The 16,779-nt window shown below is 37.6% G+C and overlaps 1 protein-coding gene across 1 annotated transcript; it reads left to right on the top strand.

The window, feature by feature from the left end:
- The first annotated feature begins 361 nt into the window (after positions 1-361).
- LOC125019080 (E3 ubiquitin-protein ligase RNF166) lies at positions 362-13,482 on the top strand. Its single transcript, XM_047603588.1, has 6 exons — positions 362-1,122; positions 4,447-4,603; positions 4,748-4,860; positions 5,818-5,932; positions 6,221-6,328; positions 7,470-13,482. The coding sequence occupies exons 1-6, from the start codon at positions 935-937 to the stop codon at positions 7,533-7,535; spliced, it is 747 nt and encodes a 248-aa protein (XP_047459544.1). The 5' UTR covers positions 362-934; the 3' UTR covers positions 7,536-13,482.
- The last annotated feature ends 3,297 nt before the right edge of the window (positions 13,483-16,779 follow it).

The raw sequence follows: 16,779 nt of genomic DNA, 5'->3' as shown, positions 1-16,779 counted from the left end.
TCGTGGTTTGGAGTAAGATAGATAGATAGATAGATAGATAGATAGATAGATAGATAGATAGATAGATAGATAGATAGATAGATAGATAGATAGAATTAACCTGCCCTCTCTAGTTCCCCTTCCTTCCTTTCTTCCGTCCTTCCCTCTTCCTTGCCCTCTTTCTCAACTTTCTTCCTCCTTTACTTCCAACCTACTTACTTCCTTCCTCCCCTCTTTTTTTTAATTGCCTGCTTTTTAATCGAGACAACAGACGGAGCACAAAGTTACATTATAATATATATTTAAAACATTAATTCAGGTAAAAGATTGTAGTTTATTTTTTCCTCCGTGCTCTAGTCCAGTTGGTGGCGGTAATGCGCCTCTAAGCTGGTTTGCGTGCCGCCATTTTAAAAAAGAAGAAGAAGAAGAAGAAGAAGAAGAAGAAGAAGGAAAAAAGCAATAACATCAACAGAAGAAGAAAAGCTTTGTTGCATCTCTTGTTACGTTCACTAGCGTTTTTTTATTTTCTTCCAGGAGTGTTTCATCTGACAACGAAGCGGAGCCAGCGTGACTTATCCTCCGTGACATTATATAGACCCGAGTTTTTTTATTTTATTTTTATTTTTTATTCTAATTTAAATTTTTATCCAGGTCATCCTCGCAGCGTCGTGCTCGCTCCCAATGTTTACTTCTCCGGCGTGTCTTCTCCAGCCAAGGAGAAGTAATCCCGTGGTGCACGGGACGTCGTTTTCCGTCATTTCTTTTTTAGCCGAGACATTATTTAGCTCAAACAGCCGTCATGTTTGAACGACACACATTCACGTTTGTGATCGGATAATAATGCTCCAGCTAACAGCTGTTTGATCACTCGGACGCTTCCTTCCTTCCTTCCTTCTCCTCTTCCTCTTTGTCTCTCGGGCTGTTGTTGACAACCGCAGCTCTTCTCTCCGGCTCCATGATGGCGATGTTTCGGAGCTTCGTCTCTGCCAGCACCCAGCTCCGACAGCCTCAGCCCGGTCCCGGCTCCGGCTCCGGGTCCGGGTCTCCGGCAGCCCCGGCCGAGGGCATCGAGAACCAGTTCTCCTGTCCCATCTGCCTGGAGGTCTACCACAAACCCGTCAGCATCTCCAGCTGCGCTCACACGTAAAGTAGCTCCCTACTAGTTTGGATGTGACCTGTGAATGTACTTTACAACAACCCACACGTGAACCAAAAACGATCAGAGATCAGACAAGGAAATAAGTACGTTAGTAAAAGTATGATTAAGAACAATAAATAAAGAGAATGTGTTAATAAGAGCATTTGTTACCTGGCTGCTGACTTTTATTTTATTTATTATTATTATTTATTTATAACATCTGGCAGCAGCTTCCAACAAATCACCTCCAACAGATGTTCAGTCCACAGGGTTGGGATTAGTTAATGATGTCAGGTATTGAACACGTGGAAAGCCAATGTGCGCTTGTTTTTCAGTTCTGTTTTATTTAACCCTTTAATTTTCCACCATGGGACAGAAGTAGCTTTTAAAACCAATCAGAGCTCTGTGCGTGAGTTGTGTTTGAGTAAATGCTGCATGATGCAATATGTCATTTTCTCCTGATTTTATTGATAAAAGTCATTATAAGGTTCAACCAACACATTTTTTCCAAACAAAAGAATTCAGGCGAACCCCAATAACTCAGGAACAATAAGACTTAGAGTGATTTTGGCTTTTGTGGTAGAAACTTCAGAGTCTTGGCTTTTAAAATAGACCAAACCATGCATGAGCTCCAAACAGCGTTCAATTTACTTTGAGTACATCCTAAATAGGTGTTTTTTTGTTTTGTTTTTTTGCAAAAAGGCTGGAATGATGAGAGGTAAATTGTCTTGGTCGTGTTTTTCTTCCCCAACAAATAGTACCTCAATGACCAGTCCAGACACTTCTGCAAAGAAATGCCCATTAATAAAAAAAAAAATAAAAATGTTTTCAAAAGTATTCTACACCTTTTTTATAGTCATCTTATTCAACAGAGGTCCAGCCAGTTGATGTTAATAGTCTCACAATAAGTGAGAAGGAGATGACTTGAGTGCAGTGAATGCGTCTCAGGTGACTGGAGAGTAGAGACACCTGTGACCTCAGGAAGATCCAGTGACTGGTTCATCAGTATTAATGGCTGCACTTACACCATCGAGACCAAATCAGACTCCAAGGAACTCAGACAAAAGGTTAAGAGAAAGTGGATAGAAGAATGTCCTGAGTTGCTGTAAAACTCGATCAGACTGGCTATAAAGTGTTTTTATCCACCTACATGACATATGAGCCACTGACTTCATCCTACTTCTAATAAATAAGGTCTTATCTGACACAATGTTCCATATTTTCTTATTCTCTTATTCACAGTGTTGCCACAGTTACCTTGAAAAAGTAATCTGATTAGTGATTACCAAGTACTTTAATTAGTACATTACCCACCACCAAAAACATAAAAATTTATCAAAAATGCAGCATTTCCTCTACAACCTACCACCTGACTAACATCTTTCGTGGCTTTGCACCAAAGTCTTGACTTAGAGACTTTTACGGGTTTTTTCTATCTCTGGGAGTCGAACCCGTGACCCTTCGTCTTCCAATCTGCGCCATCTTGCTCCTCCCTCCATTGTTGTTTACATTGGCGTGGTCATGAAAACATGACTTGTCGCATATGTGACGTCACTCCCCGAGACCAAGAAGAAGGATAAAATATAAAAATGGGAAAATAGCAACGCACAGTAACTTGGATAAGTAACTTTAATCTGATTAGTGGCTTGGAAATAGTAACGTGTTAAATTACCTGCTACTGGAAAAACAGTCAGATTGTGTTGTGGTGGTCAGGACTAATAATGAGCACAGGGTTTGTAAATTTACATAGTTGAAGAACCGTTCCTTCATCACATCAGTCTGTATCACAGTTAGTAAAATCTAAAGCTGTACTCCGTGTTTGTGGTGTGTGAGGCAGGTTTGAGCTCCAGGGCGTCTCTCATGGCTCCCAATGGCCCATGCACCTCTGACACAGCATCATCAATCCACCATCGGTGGCGGCGTTAAACTCCATCTGGGATTCATCCAACTGTTCCTGCAGCTCGTTACTCCTGACGGCAGAATTGTTGGAAAAAAAAATTCAGAAACTGGCCTCAAATCCTTCCCCCTGTGGCACCGATTTGGCTTCGTCAGTTATCTTTGCACCTCCACCAAATTAGTTTTAAATCCTCAGAGTTTGGAGAATCCTCGGAGGCGCCGTGTCGTGACAGCTGTCAGTAGAAACTGCTGCAAGATTTTCTCTGGGAATTCCTTCACTGCCTCCAAAGCGTTGGTTGCGGTTCGTGTTGTCATTTATGTACTTTACATATTTTAATGTGTCTTATATCTGTAAACTAGGACGGTGTGATTTTCACTGTTTCAGGTCATAAAAACAGCTTTATAAAAGTTAAGATCTTTGAGAAAAAATGTGTTATTGGCACAAAAACTGAAATTACACAAAGCTATTGGCATGTTCCCTCTTTGTGTGTGAAGGAAATTAACCTGCCCCATAAAATTAGGTTAAAGAAACAAAAACCTTCTCCGGGCGTCTTCAGCAAAATGCAGCTGAATCAGGGGCTGAAACTTTCAGAGGACAAAAAAAAGTGCGGATGACTTGTGTATTTTATCCAGATCCAAAGACATTTTTTATTTATTTATTTTTTTGATCCCGTTCATTTAGTTGCAAATGAATGCAAAGCTTCTAACATTTGTAAGGTGACCACATTTCACCCTTCAGCAAATTCGATGTAAACATGTTTGAGGTTCTGGTAGAACAAAAAAAAAAAAAAAATCCCAGACAAGTTTCAAAGTTTGAGTTTGTCAGATATTCAGGCCTCAATAAGAGGACGTGTGGTCACACTAAACATTAGATGAGTTAACTTCTTTTAACAGCACAATGAGAGAATCTGAAGAAGATGAGCTATTTCTTTTGCAGCAGTTTTCAAGTGCAGGTTTAACTGGTCACGGTTGAAGGTAGATGCTGCAAATGAAAATCAGTGAGTAAGTAATTACTGCTTGGACACTCGGGGGGGGAAAAAGCTGCACAAAGAACAGGGAAATATTTGAACAGTAGTGATACAAAACCACAAACAGGACGTGACCACAGTCTGAAATGTTCAGGGAGAAACTGAGTGGAACCACATTCATCCATGAGTTTGCAGTGAGAATCTGTTTGTGTGGGTTTTTTTTCCTCAGCATAAAAAATTCATAACCGAGATAATTAAAATCCTCTGGATGCTTCAGCTCTGGGCTTGAAGAAATCTCCTTTTACATCCAATAGACTGATGCATTCATTAGCAGAAATAGAAGATTGTTATTAAATTACTCTAACTTTTTACAACCTTATTGTAAAAGGAGCAGCCTCCTCTCACCGTCAGTGTGGGTCCGTCCAACAGAAACTTACACCAGTGGGTTGTTGTGTGCTGTTCCAGGTTCTGTGGCGAGTGTCTCCAGCCGTGTCTGCAGGTTTCCTCGCCGCTCTGCCCTCTCTGCCGCGTGCCCTTTGACCCCAAGAAAGTGGAGCGCTCCTCCAGTGTGGAGAAGCAGCTGGGCTCGTACAAAGCCCCCTGCAGGGGCTGCAGCAAGAAGGTAGACACGGACTAGACCGATGAGGGTTATTACAGCCGCACATTATGCACCTTTTTGTTTTTATTATGTTGCACGTGATCATTCCTGCTTCTATATATGTGATTAAAGTCCAATAATTAATGTGATGTGTGTGTCTGTTCTCAGGTGGCTCTGGTAAAGATGAGGTCCCACATTGCTTCCTGTTCTAAAGTACAGGAGCAGATAGCAAACTGTCCCAAATTTGTCCCGGTGGTTCCCACCTCCCAGCCCATACCGAGGTGGGTGTACGTCAACACTGTGTTCAGCCTCATTATGGCTGGTCGTCTTGTTTTTATTTATTTATTTATTTATTTTTCTTTTCAAAGTCCCTGTGACACATCTGCTCATACATCCACACAAACACTCACATGTTCACGTCCCTCGTTGTAGCTCTGAAACGAGCAAGAACGAGTTTTTACAGTAAAAATTAAAAGGTTTTTGATTTGCCTCTTTTCATTTGAGATACTTGAAGGTTGTGCTGTAACTCAAAGTTTGGACAGATGTTAGGGTGGAAAGTCCAGATGTCTCTGACTCATTCATAGAAAAAAGCTCAAAACAACTCAAAATTAACCTCCTGAGACCCTGCGTCCTCATATGGGGACATTACGTTTTAGGTTTGTTGCAGCTTATTCTGCTTCATTTAAGCCTGTTGTCCTCATACAGAGACACTATTATCTGTCATTTACTGGTTGCAAACTGGTTTATTTATTCTAATTAACTTTTCTAGTTCGATATGATGTAAGAGTTTTGTATGTTGGTTCACTTTGGTGACTTAAAGTGTGATATACACTTAAATTATCCCTGTGTCCACATTGTTTTTTTGTTTTTTTCAAAAACTACTTCCAGTTCAAAGATGATGCCTATGTTTTTTTATACTTCTGTGTTCCTACTAATCCCAAATACCTAAAGATCTTAATGTTATCTTAAAGAAATTAAGATGCATTCTAAGGAAATACTTGGGTTTCAAGAGGTTAAGTTAAGCGTTGATGTGTTGAACATGTCAGTAAAGGTCATGATTTCATATTTTATTTTTAAAGATGTGTTTTTTTATTAATGAGTCTCGCTAATAAATGTCTGGTAAAAAGGGAAGAAAGGATGGAAAGATAAACTGGTTAAAAGGGTCACATTAGTTAAAACAAACCTCATTCCTGTCTTCTGTGTGTCTTTGTGTGTGTCTTCGTCTCCTCCATATGCAGCAATATTCCAAACAGGTCGACCTTTGTGTGTCCATTCTGTGGAGCCAGAAATCTGGACCAGCAGGAACTGGTGAAGCACTGTATGGACAATCACCGCAATGACCCCAATAAAGTGGTGAGAACACGACACTAGTACAACAAGAAAACAGGAACAAACTCTCTTATGGTATTTTGGGAGATAGATGCAGTATCACTGCGTCTTTTTTTTACCTTTATGTAAAATAAATCTCAACAAACGATGTAGATGAAGGTTTGGTTGGTCTATGACTTTAAAAGGATGAATCAGCTGCAGCAGTTTGAGTTAAACTAAGGAGGTTTTATCATGTTTCATTGGATTTGTCTTGTTATGAGTAACTTGGTTGTGAATAACTAGACGTACACTGAGCTGTGTTTGTCCCTCCAGGTGTGTCCGGTGTGTTCAGCCATGCCGTGGGGAGACCCCAGCTATAAGAGCTCCAACTTTCTCCAGCATCTCCTCCACAGGCACAAATTTTCCTATGACACCTTTGTTGTAAGTCCACTCCTGTTATTTTTTGTTTTTGTCCTCTTTCTGTAGATAGAAGCGATCAGAGTGTGTGTAAAGTCTAGACTGTATATAAATATGGACACTGCACGATCTTAGACAGTAGCTCCCCACATAAAACACACTGTTGAGGCTGTTGTGGGTCCAAATCAGTTGCTGTAAATCCATATATTATGTCTTTCCAATGTCTGTTTTCTTTTCAGATTGTTTTTTCTTCTTCTTCTGCTTCTTCTTGTTCTTTATGCAACTGTGCTCATCATCGACTTCTTTGTTTGTTTGTACCATTAGCTTATTTTCAAGCGCTAACCTGAACATGCAAGTTAATGAGTTTCCCACAGCACCTTCCTGCAGATGTTTCCTAATAAGAGCAATATTAAGAAATGAATGGTGTATGGCCACTGAAACAGCAATAATTAGTAATAAGTTTGTATCAACAGAATCATGCAGTAACTTTGAATAATGCAAATTTCAGTAAATAACTCTTGCGAAACAGATGTAATTGGAGAAATTGTTACCTTCTGTAGTTTAGGTAGATAAAGGTCTAAAAATAATCCTGTATCTATTAATGTCACATGATCTTTTATTGTCACAATTTTATTGAAATTACACCACAGCCACCACTGGAACAAACCCCAACACTATTGTAAAATGGGAACTCATGTAATTTGTGTCTCTTTTAGGACTTAAAACTTTTAATTTAAAGACAATGAGCAGCTACATTATTATTGTCTCCAGGATCCGAGTCAAATGAGACTTTAGTCACTGTTTGATCATTTAATCCAAAGAAAATAGTTTTGTTCTTCTTACTGTTTTACTTTCAACCATCAAGACAGTATTTCTGTTTGTCTTATTATTATTATCATTGTTATTATCCCCTTCTTCAAGGTTTAAGAGGAGACACTGACGTTTTGTATGATAATCTCCATCTTTGTAATCACTATAAGAGACAAATGTTTTTCTGTTGTACCTTTCAGATTCTCCATGACACTTTGTGTGTTGTAGTGATCTCCTGTTGTAATTACTGTTTCCTCTAATGTGATTATTATGCGTGTGATCTTTTAGATAATTTCCAACTCTCTGGTTCATGGCCTTTTTTTTTTAACTAGCTTTGTGCGTTTGTTTTCCCCAGGACTACAGCATCGATGAAGAGGCAGCACTGCAGGCAGCTCTGGCCCTGTCCCTGGCTGAAAACTAAACCCCCCTCGTCCCCCCCTCATCCCTCTGAACCGCTGCTATTTCCTCCATGGCTCAGAAACCAGTCTCTACAGGAGCACATCACGGTGGATCTGGTGGATCTGACAACCTCACTACTTTTTATCCTGGTGTAGCAGCGCACTCACTAACACAGTTTATACGGCAGTACACACAACACAAAAAGAAACAAAACTGTTTGGATCTTCATCGCCTCATTTGGATCGGATGATTTTGAAATCACTGTGTTTGCAGTGACTGTGTCGAGATAAGCTACGCCACGGCAGAAAAAACACAAAACCGACGGCACGGAAACAACACAGCTTCAGTTCACCTGGACCGCGACGACATGAAGGGCTACCTTCCTGAAAAAGAGTGTGAGTTTGACCTCTGACCTCCAGGAACTTGCTGTGATGTATAATCTCGGCTGCTGGTTCCCTGTTTGAGTAGAAGCTGCTGGAGTCTTGACCTTCCTACACGTTGTTTTCCTCCTCCGTGCACCAGCTAGAAAGATCTAATTAGGAGCTATACTAATCAGAATAATGAACGTAGGTTTGTGCGGTTGCACCACAATGAAGGTGACTCATATCTTGCAGACAGCGTTCACAGAGAGGCTGCAGAGCTCTTAGGTTTCAGGTTTTTGTCGGGACACTAAATAATTCTCTTTGCGTTGCTCAGTAGCCCGGTGGAAACGAATAGAGGGAATTTTTGGCACATTATTTTGCACATGTACAAATTGTTGTGTAGCTGCACAGCTGAATTTGTCTGCATTCACACACTAATCACGTCTCACCTCCACAGCATTAAACCTGGCTTTAGGACGAACTAAGACGCTTCTAGGTGTAAAAACCTTTATTATATTATATGATATAACAAATTATATTTATTACTTTATTATGTGTATACAAAAAGAACAAAGGCACTTACATATGCCAGGACACATAAGTGTCAGCATTAAACATGTTTGTATACACCGTTAAATTAACATTTGCATATTTTGAATAAAATAAATTAAATTATATCAGATAAACAAAACAATGAATACACATAAACACAGGAATAAATAAAAAATAATAAAATTAAAAAAAAATAAGTAAAACCAGATAACCAATACAATAAAATAAAATAAATTAATAAAATAAAAATACATTAGATTAAGCCAGGTAAACAATACAAGTACACACAAACACTGGAATATATAAAAATAAATCAATTAAAAGGGAGAAAATAAAATTAATTAATAAAATAAATAATTTATTCTTTTTTTTTTAAATAAGGGAAGGGAGCTCACATTGTCGTGTGAAAATCCATAAACAGTTGCCATTTACTGTAGAATTTGTTCTTTTTGAATGTCACGTGTTCAAATTGTGAGACTACAGCTGAAAATTAGCATTTGTGCTAAGTCTGGCGCATTTACACTGATGACTAACATCAGTGTTGATCAGCGTGCATCGTCCCAATTCAATAAACTAATAATAATGTGGAAGGAGGTGACGTTTAGACATTATGGAGGTAAAGGCTGTTAGTGAACGCACCCTCAAACAGATTTTAGCCTGTTCTAACATCTTATGCTGTGTGTGGCAGTGTTGTCCATTGTTGTTTTCGTTTGTGTCTCTGCGGTGTTACACTAAGTGGGAACCTCCAGGTCTGAGCAATGAAGCCCAAATGAGACTCCCCATAAACCACCATGTTAAAAAGCCCAACTTTAAGGCATTATTAATCATGTTTACAGCCTGATACAAAAACGATTTTAGTATCAATACTTTATTTCACTTTTTTTTTTAATAACTTATTAGTTTATTTTTTATTAAGATTTAAAATCTGCATTAATTAAGGGCGTTCCCACTTTGAGTAACAGGTGGTAGTCTGAGCTAACAGGTACCGGAGAGCTGGGTGGGCGGGTCTTAATGTCAGACACGACCCTCCCACCATGCCCATATTTGGAGTATCCGAATGTGGGCGGAGTAAAGCTCATCCAACATGGCGACCGCAGGCTTCGGAATCCAAAGGGAAACGCAAGTAACGCACAGTAACTCGGACAAGTAACTGTAATCTGATTACTGGTTTGGAAATAGTAACGCGTTAGATTACTTCGCTTCAGGTACTGGAAAAAAAAGTAGATTAGAGTAACGCGTTACCGGCATCACAAGATATAAGCGTCGATTACTCTCAACATCCGGGTAATTTATCCTGCAGCCGTCTCTCTACAACTAAACACACTCTGAATTAAAAGCTGAATACATCTACACAGGACGGCTTCAATCAGCTGTGGGAGCTTTGCGTTAACTCAGTGATGGGAGCGTAGCTGGTGGGGAAACTAATCCATCTCACATCACATCAGTCAGGACTGAACCAGGAGCTGAAACATTCAGAAAGGATCTATAACCACATCCCCAATGAGCTGCGTTTTATTGTCCAAGAGAGGATGATTTATTCTTCTCTCTCTGAGAAGAAAAACTAAACAGACTTCAGATCTTTTCTGTTCAGTGTGAACAGATTAAACTGCACCAGCGGAGGAAGGAATCACTCATCACATCCCAGTAACACAATAAGAGCACCTATTCAGCATCACCCACACAAAAAAAAAGTCTTTTCCAGCTCCTATTTTTATCTGTGTGAATATTTGCACTTGTTATTTTATTTTATTTTATTTTTTTGTAGATATTGGAACGGATTTTAGTGCTGGATCGAGGTCTAACCTCCACTTTACTGTTACCTGCTTCTTCAACTCTTGCTACAAGGAATATTTTTATGATGCATCTGCTAAGATAGAAAAGAAAAAAAAAAAAAAGACAAAAATATAATAAGAAGATATATTTTTGGAACTAGTTTCTGTTTCAAACCACTGGACTAATATCAGACACAGGTTTGCCTGCAAAGCTTTCATGGACACTGATGTTTGATTTTCAAAACTTGAATTGCTGTAAACACAAACACACAAACACACAAACACTGAACTCAACCTGTACACTGATGTAGTTCAACCAACAGGTGGCAGTCCTTCTCCAGACGTGCAGAGCCATACTCAGCTAAAACAGGAAGAGAAAACAGATCTGAGTAAAGTTTCCACCACAGAAGGATGCAGTCATCATTTGCACTTTAATTCATTCAGTGTTTTTTGATAAAACTTTGAATTCCTTTTGTACAATCTTTACCCCCGTTTAACGATTTTACAGTTTCGCTTCCAGAAAAAGGAAAAAAAAAAGAAGATGTAAATTATAAACTGTGTCAGGGGACTTTAAAAAAAATGGTCATTTAGTTTTATTTGTGTGTCAAACAATTTAAATATTTGTCGTTCTTAATTCACATGGGCAGCATGTGCCATTTTTTATTTAATTTTTTTCTTCCAATGATGTTTTTGTGATCAAAAACAAGACAAACTATGAGGGAAGAAAATAACAAAGTTGTCCTGTGTTCATGTCATTTAAGGACGGAGGGAAACATTCATTCATCTCAGCTGAAATTATTTCTTTTTTTATTAACCTCCTGAGACCCGAGCTTTTATTTTCTGTGCATTTTTGATTTCTCCAAGGTATTTGGGATCAGTAGCACCTAAGAAATATAAAAACTAAGCATCGTCTTTGAACAGGAAGTGGTAGTTTCTGAAAAAAGAAATAATGTCCCCATATGTGGACACTAGGATTATCTCATTATCCATATTATAAAGAAGTCACCGATGTTTGACATAATATGAAACTATTTATTTTAAAACCTGAACATGGTTGTGCAAAGACAGAATTGCGAACAATGAAGTCCCAGTGTCCTTAAACGAGTACTTGCTAATTAGTGATGTTGTATCTCTTTCAAATTAAAGATTAAGATTTGCATATTTTTATGAACAAAACAATTACAAAAAAAAAAAAAAAAAAAAAAAAAACAGACAAACAATGCAATGAGCACACAGAAATGCAGGAATAAATAAAAATAAATAAATTAAAGGGGAGAAAATAAATTCATAAAATAAATAAAAAAATCCATATATGGTTTCCATTTATTGTAGAATTAGTTTGAATTTGCCCTTTTTGAATATCTAATTTTCTCTGCTATTATTGCTATTGATAAAACTTTCTTAAATTTGTGAGTTATGTCAAAGTAGAACCGTTAATAAGCATAAATAAATAAGTTTTATCCTTTCCTACCACTAGAGGGCAGACTAAAACATCCACCAATGAGGACAATGGGTTTAAATGAAGCCGAATAAGCTGCAATAAAACCTAAAACTTAACGTCCCCATATGAGGACGTGGGGTCTCAGGAAGTTAAGAATGTACACCGATCAGCCACAATATTATGACCACCACAGATCTATTAGGCACCATGTGTCCTGTTAGAAGCAGGTGGAAGGATTTGAGCGACTTTGGACCCTGATGGCCTCGTTCAGCCTTTCATAGAGCAAAAATGATTAAAGGTTCAACAAGTTGACCTCCGCTGGACAAACCTTAAAGGAGGACGTAAAGTATCTGCTAATTTACTATGGTTGATCAGTGTACATTTATCATTTTTTGAATTATCAGGCACAACTTGTGGAGTTTTTATTTTAAACACATAATAATAGAAACGTTCAGATAAAGACTGATGCTCCAGTCGTAATGAGATGTTATTATAATAGTGTCTGTATGACATGAACACGGCACCATCTATAAAAATCAGAGGTCGAATTAAAAGTGTGTTCAGACTGAATATGTCACATTATTGGTGTGAAGTGAAACCTTTTGCAGTTTTAAATTAAATTCTGCATCATAATGTGCATGTTTTCTCATTCTCATGAATCAATTAAAGTTATAAGAAGTCAGATATTTCACACATTTTTGCATGTTCACTCTGAACACATTTCGATCGTAGACTAAAACAGTGTCAACATAAAAATGGAAAGTTATTTTTGTATTCACGTAGGTTTCCCCTCACAGATAACGTCTCTTTGGTTTGTCTTTTCTAATTATAATAGCAATATTTTATAAGTGTTTGATCACAGCACTCCTCTGACCTCTTTTAGCAGAAACGCTGCGTTCGTGTTCCACGTCCGTCTGCTTCTCTCCGAGCTCTGTTTTCCTCAGCTGATGTAAATATTCTGCTCTTGGTCCTCGTTTCTGTGCTGTTGCATTTTAATATTTGTGTGGAACTGTTTCCTGCTCGTTACTGATGATCTGATTACAGTAGCTCCATAGTCACTCACACTCACCGAGACTAGAAGAAGGACAACAGCTCACAAACACAGTCTGGATTAAAGGTTGGGTTTTATTTATTATTTTTTATTTTTCAAGAAAAATAAGTAATCATGCACCACATACACCAATCAGCCACAACATTATGACCAGTGATAGGAGAAGTAAATAACGTTTAAACCATCTTGCTGGGCAACTTTTGGACCTGGTATTTATTTATTCATGTGGATGTTACTTAAACATGTAGCACCCACATAGACCAGTATTAGGGAGGTGGTCATAATGTAATGGCTGATCGGTGTGTGATCATGGCTCTCATTGTTCCTCTGCTCCATGTGGGCTCAGTTGCAGTTTGTTACACAGAAAACCTGCTTTTTAAATTCAGTTAGAGGTTTAAGAGTTAATCAAGTCAAGTGGGTTTATTTTATTTTATTTTATTTTATTTTATTTTATTTTATTTTATCGTGTAAGGAGACGTTGACGTCTTTGGAGGATATCACTTGACTTGTCTTAGCTCACGTTGCTCGTGTCTGTGTGGAAAGAGGCTTAAAGACGTGTAAAAGTCTCCAGTGTGATTTATTTAATATGCACCATTCTTTCTAAAAACGTAGTAATAATCTAATAAAAGCTGCTGGAATGAAGATGATGATGATGATGATGATGATGATGATGTCTGGGAGTTTCCAGCTGTTAAACTGCTCGGGGTTTTATCAAAACACTCTTAGAAGGTTTTGTAGCAATTTTTTCCTCCTTTTCCCCCTTAATAAAATATCAAATATGGTCATATAGAGCGTGTGATCATGTCTCTCGTTATTCCTCTGCTCCGTACGAGCTCAGTTACAAGCGACACAGAAGAACTAAACTGAGAGATTAAATATTCCCATAATGAAGTGATGAGTAATGTATAAGGTCAGTTTAGTACAGACTTATTAACAGAGATACGGTCGAGTTGAATTATGGGAGCTGTGGGATGCTGTGTTTTTGGAGCTTGATAAAGAGTGTTCAATATAATATAATATAATATAATATAATATAGTATAATATAATATAATATAATATAATATAATATAATATAATATAATATAATTATTATCAGTATTATAACGAGGGGTTTCTTTATGTTAAATTATTATTATGTATATTATAAACTGTTATAAATAATTTGTAATATTATCTATATTTACATTTAATAATTAAGAATATTATGTATTATTTTTATTTAATTGAAATTAAATCAGTAATATTTTATTTTTATTTTAATACAGTCCAGTGTAATTGATAACGAGATTATAGACATTTTATACTCCTTTAATATACATTATTCTTTCTAAAAGGAGGATGATGATAATGATGTCTGGGTTTTCCAGCTGTTAAACTGGTTTTAATGAAATAAAATAAAATAAAATAACAACCTGAACACGATGTGTGTTTTAGTTCAGTGGTTGAATGTTTTAATCCCCTTAGAGACTCTAGTTCAAAGCTACACAACTACACAAATAGTTTTGTTAGAGTTGTAGTTGTGCAGCAGTCGCCTCCCCTCGTCTGCCTGTGGCATCAAATGGATTCAAAACCAAGACTCTAATAAGATTCTAATACATTTTCATGTTCTGAATCAGACATAAAAATCACCTGAACAAATAAATCTTAAAGCTTCCACCTGAGGAGACGCCACACGAGGAGGTAGTGACAGAATAGGTGAAGCCGAGCCTTTAATAGATCAATTAAAACAGTCCATGTGCACAGAGGTGACCGCAAACACCCCCCCTGCCCACACACACACACGCACACACACACACACACACACACACACACACACACACACTCACACAGACTCTCTTCCTGTTGTGGTGGAAAAAGGGGCGGGGCTGTAGCGGCGTGGTTTGGCATAGCTGGAAATGTTAGCGAGCAGCACCTGTCGCAACTTCACTGAGCTGCACAGATATATATACGGCTCCATCACTCTCTCTAGAAAACAAACCAGTCTTCACTTCATCCAAACAAACAGCAGCTCACACTCTGGTCATACGGCAGCTCGGCCTTAATTTAGCACGAGGCAGAGTTATAGAAAAGCCCTTTCTCCACAGGTTTATTCTGGAAACAAACATCTGATGACATCACACATCCAAGAAATCCTGTTTGCTCCTCTCTCTCTGTTTCTTTTAGTAGATAAATACAGAAAAAAGACGTGTTATGTCAGGTTAGTTAGCTTTCTATTTTTATTACTTAAACATTTATTGTTTCCCTCACTGCATATTGTTGCCCCTTCAATGACTCCTACAATATAACTTTTATTAACAATTAATTTCTCCTAATTACAGAGTAATTTTCTCCTAAATTAGAAGCACTGGTAAAAAAACCACAAGGATTAGCTCTTGTTTAGTGATAACATATCACTGAGACATATTTTTATTGAAATATTCCAGGTTACTCATAAAATATTTTTGTAAAAGCATAATATTATTAAATGTGAAGTTTCTTCTTTGTGCTGAAACAAAGGGAAAAATGTACTTATAGGTTATTATGAGATCAAACTGGGTCTGTATGTGGCCCCATGAACTAAAATGAGTTTGACAGTCCTGCAGTAAATAGTTAATTTAACATTTTCAGTTTTCTCTACGTGCTGATTACTCAGCAGTCAAATTTCAAATGTGTAGCTCTTCTCATGAGTAGTGCAGACTTGGAGCTACAGGCTAAAGGTTTCAAACTTTCATGTTTTCTGAATGATCGTGTTAGTGTTGGACATAACGTTGAGTTACACTGACTCAGTGAGAAGAATAAACATAGCAGAAACATTCATTTCCTCGTGCTCGTTAGGCTGATTGGTGACTCTAAATTGATCCTAGGTGTGAGTGTGAGTGTGAATGGTTGTTTGTGTCAGTGTTTTCCCTGCGATAGGCTGGAGACCTGTCCAGGATGGACCCCGCCTCTCGCCCGATGCCAGCTGGGATAGACTCCAGCAAACCCCGCGACCCCAGTGCAGGATTAAGCGGCACGGAAGATGAGATGAGATGAAACATTCATCCAACAGATCTGGAACTAGAGGGTAAAATACTTTTCTATGTTTGTATTTAAAACCAGTTCCTTGTATTTAGCGTAGACATCATTTTTAATGCGTCATCTTCATATGCCTCCTTTTAAACTCTGCATGTAAGGATTCATTTTAGTCATCACCATCTCTTATACCAGGGGTCTTCAACACTTATCAGGACAAGGTCCCAAACTACTATTTTAAACTACTATTTTATTTCCAGCGCAATATGAAATTAAAAGATAAAGAAAATAAAACAAAGGGTCCGGTAGTGGATAAAAAATGTCTATTCAACCAAAGATTTTGTGACCCTGTGTTGACAACCTAGGTCTTATACCATAAATGTAGTTATGTGTTTATTGAAGTGCAACAACAAAGCGCTGCCTTTAAATAATTAAATCTGCACATGATTTGCATGAAAGCACATTTTACTTTAGTTATAGATAAGATATGAACAAAACAACTACAAAAACAAAACAAAAAATAAATGAAATAAAACCAGATAATACAATGAGTACACACAAGTGAAAATAAATGAATTAATAAAATAAACAAAATTAAAAAAAAATCCATAAATATGTCATTTACTGTAGAATTTATTTGAATATCCACCTTTTAAATATCTAATTTTCTCTACTTTGAAAAGGGTTTTGCTTTGATAAAATGTTCTTAAATTTGTGCATCATAGCAAACTAGAAATAAATACGTTTTAAACTTTGCTACCTCCAGATGACGAACCAAAGCGTCCACTAATGAGGACAATGGGTTTAAATGAAGCAAAAAAAAAAAAGGTGCAATAAAACCTAAAACTAAATGTCCCCATATGAGGACGTGGGGTCTCAGGAGGTTACTATTGAGTATATTCTATATTTTTGTTCTCGTGTTATTGTCACCAGCTTTCAGCGGTTTCTGAGTTTACCAGCAGAGTTGAGAAGGATTCAAATGAGACGAAAGAACAAAAATAAATCACAGCTCGATCTAAAATTATCTGAAAGAAAGACGGGGCGGCCTTCGCGCTGCAGCTCAACACGATTATTCCAAGATGTCTGCGCGTAAATG

This window comes from Mugil cephalus, chromosome 13 (assembly GCF_022458985.1).
Source record: "Mugil cephalus isolate CIBA_MC_2020 chromosome 13, CIBA_Mcephalus_1.1, whole genome shotgun sequence".
NCBI lineage: Eukaryota > Metazoa > Chordata > Actinopteri > Mugiliformes > Mugilidae > Mugil > Mugil cephalus.
This window is presented reverse-complemented; position numbering and strand designations above follow the sequence as displayed.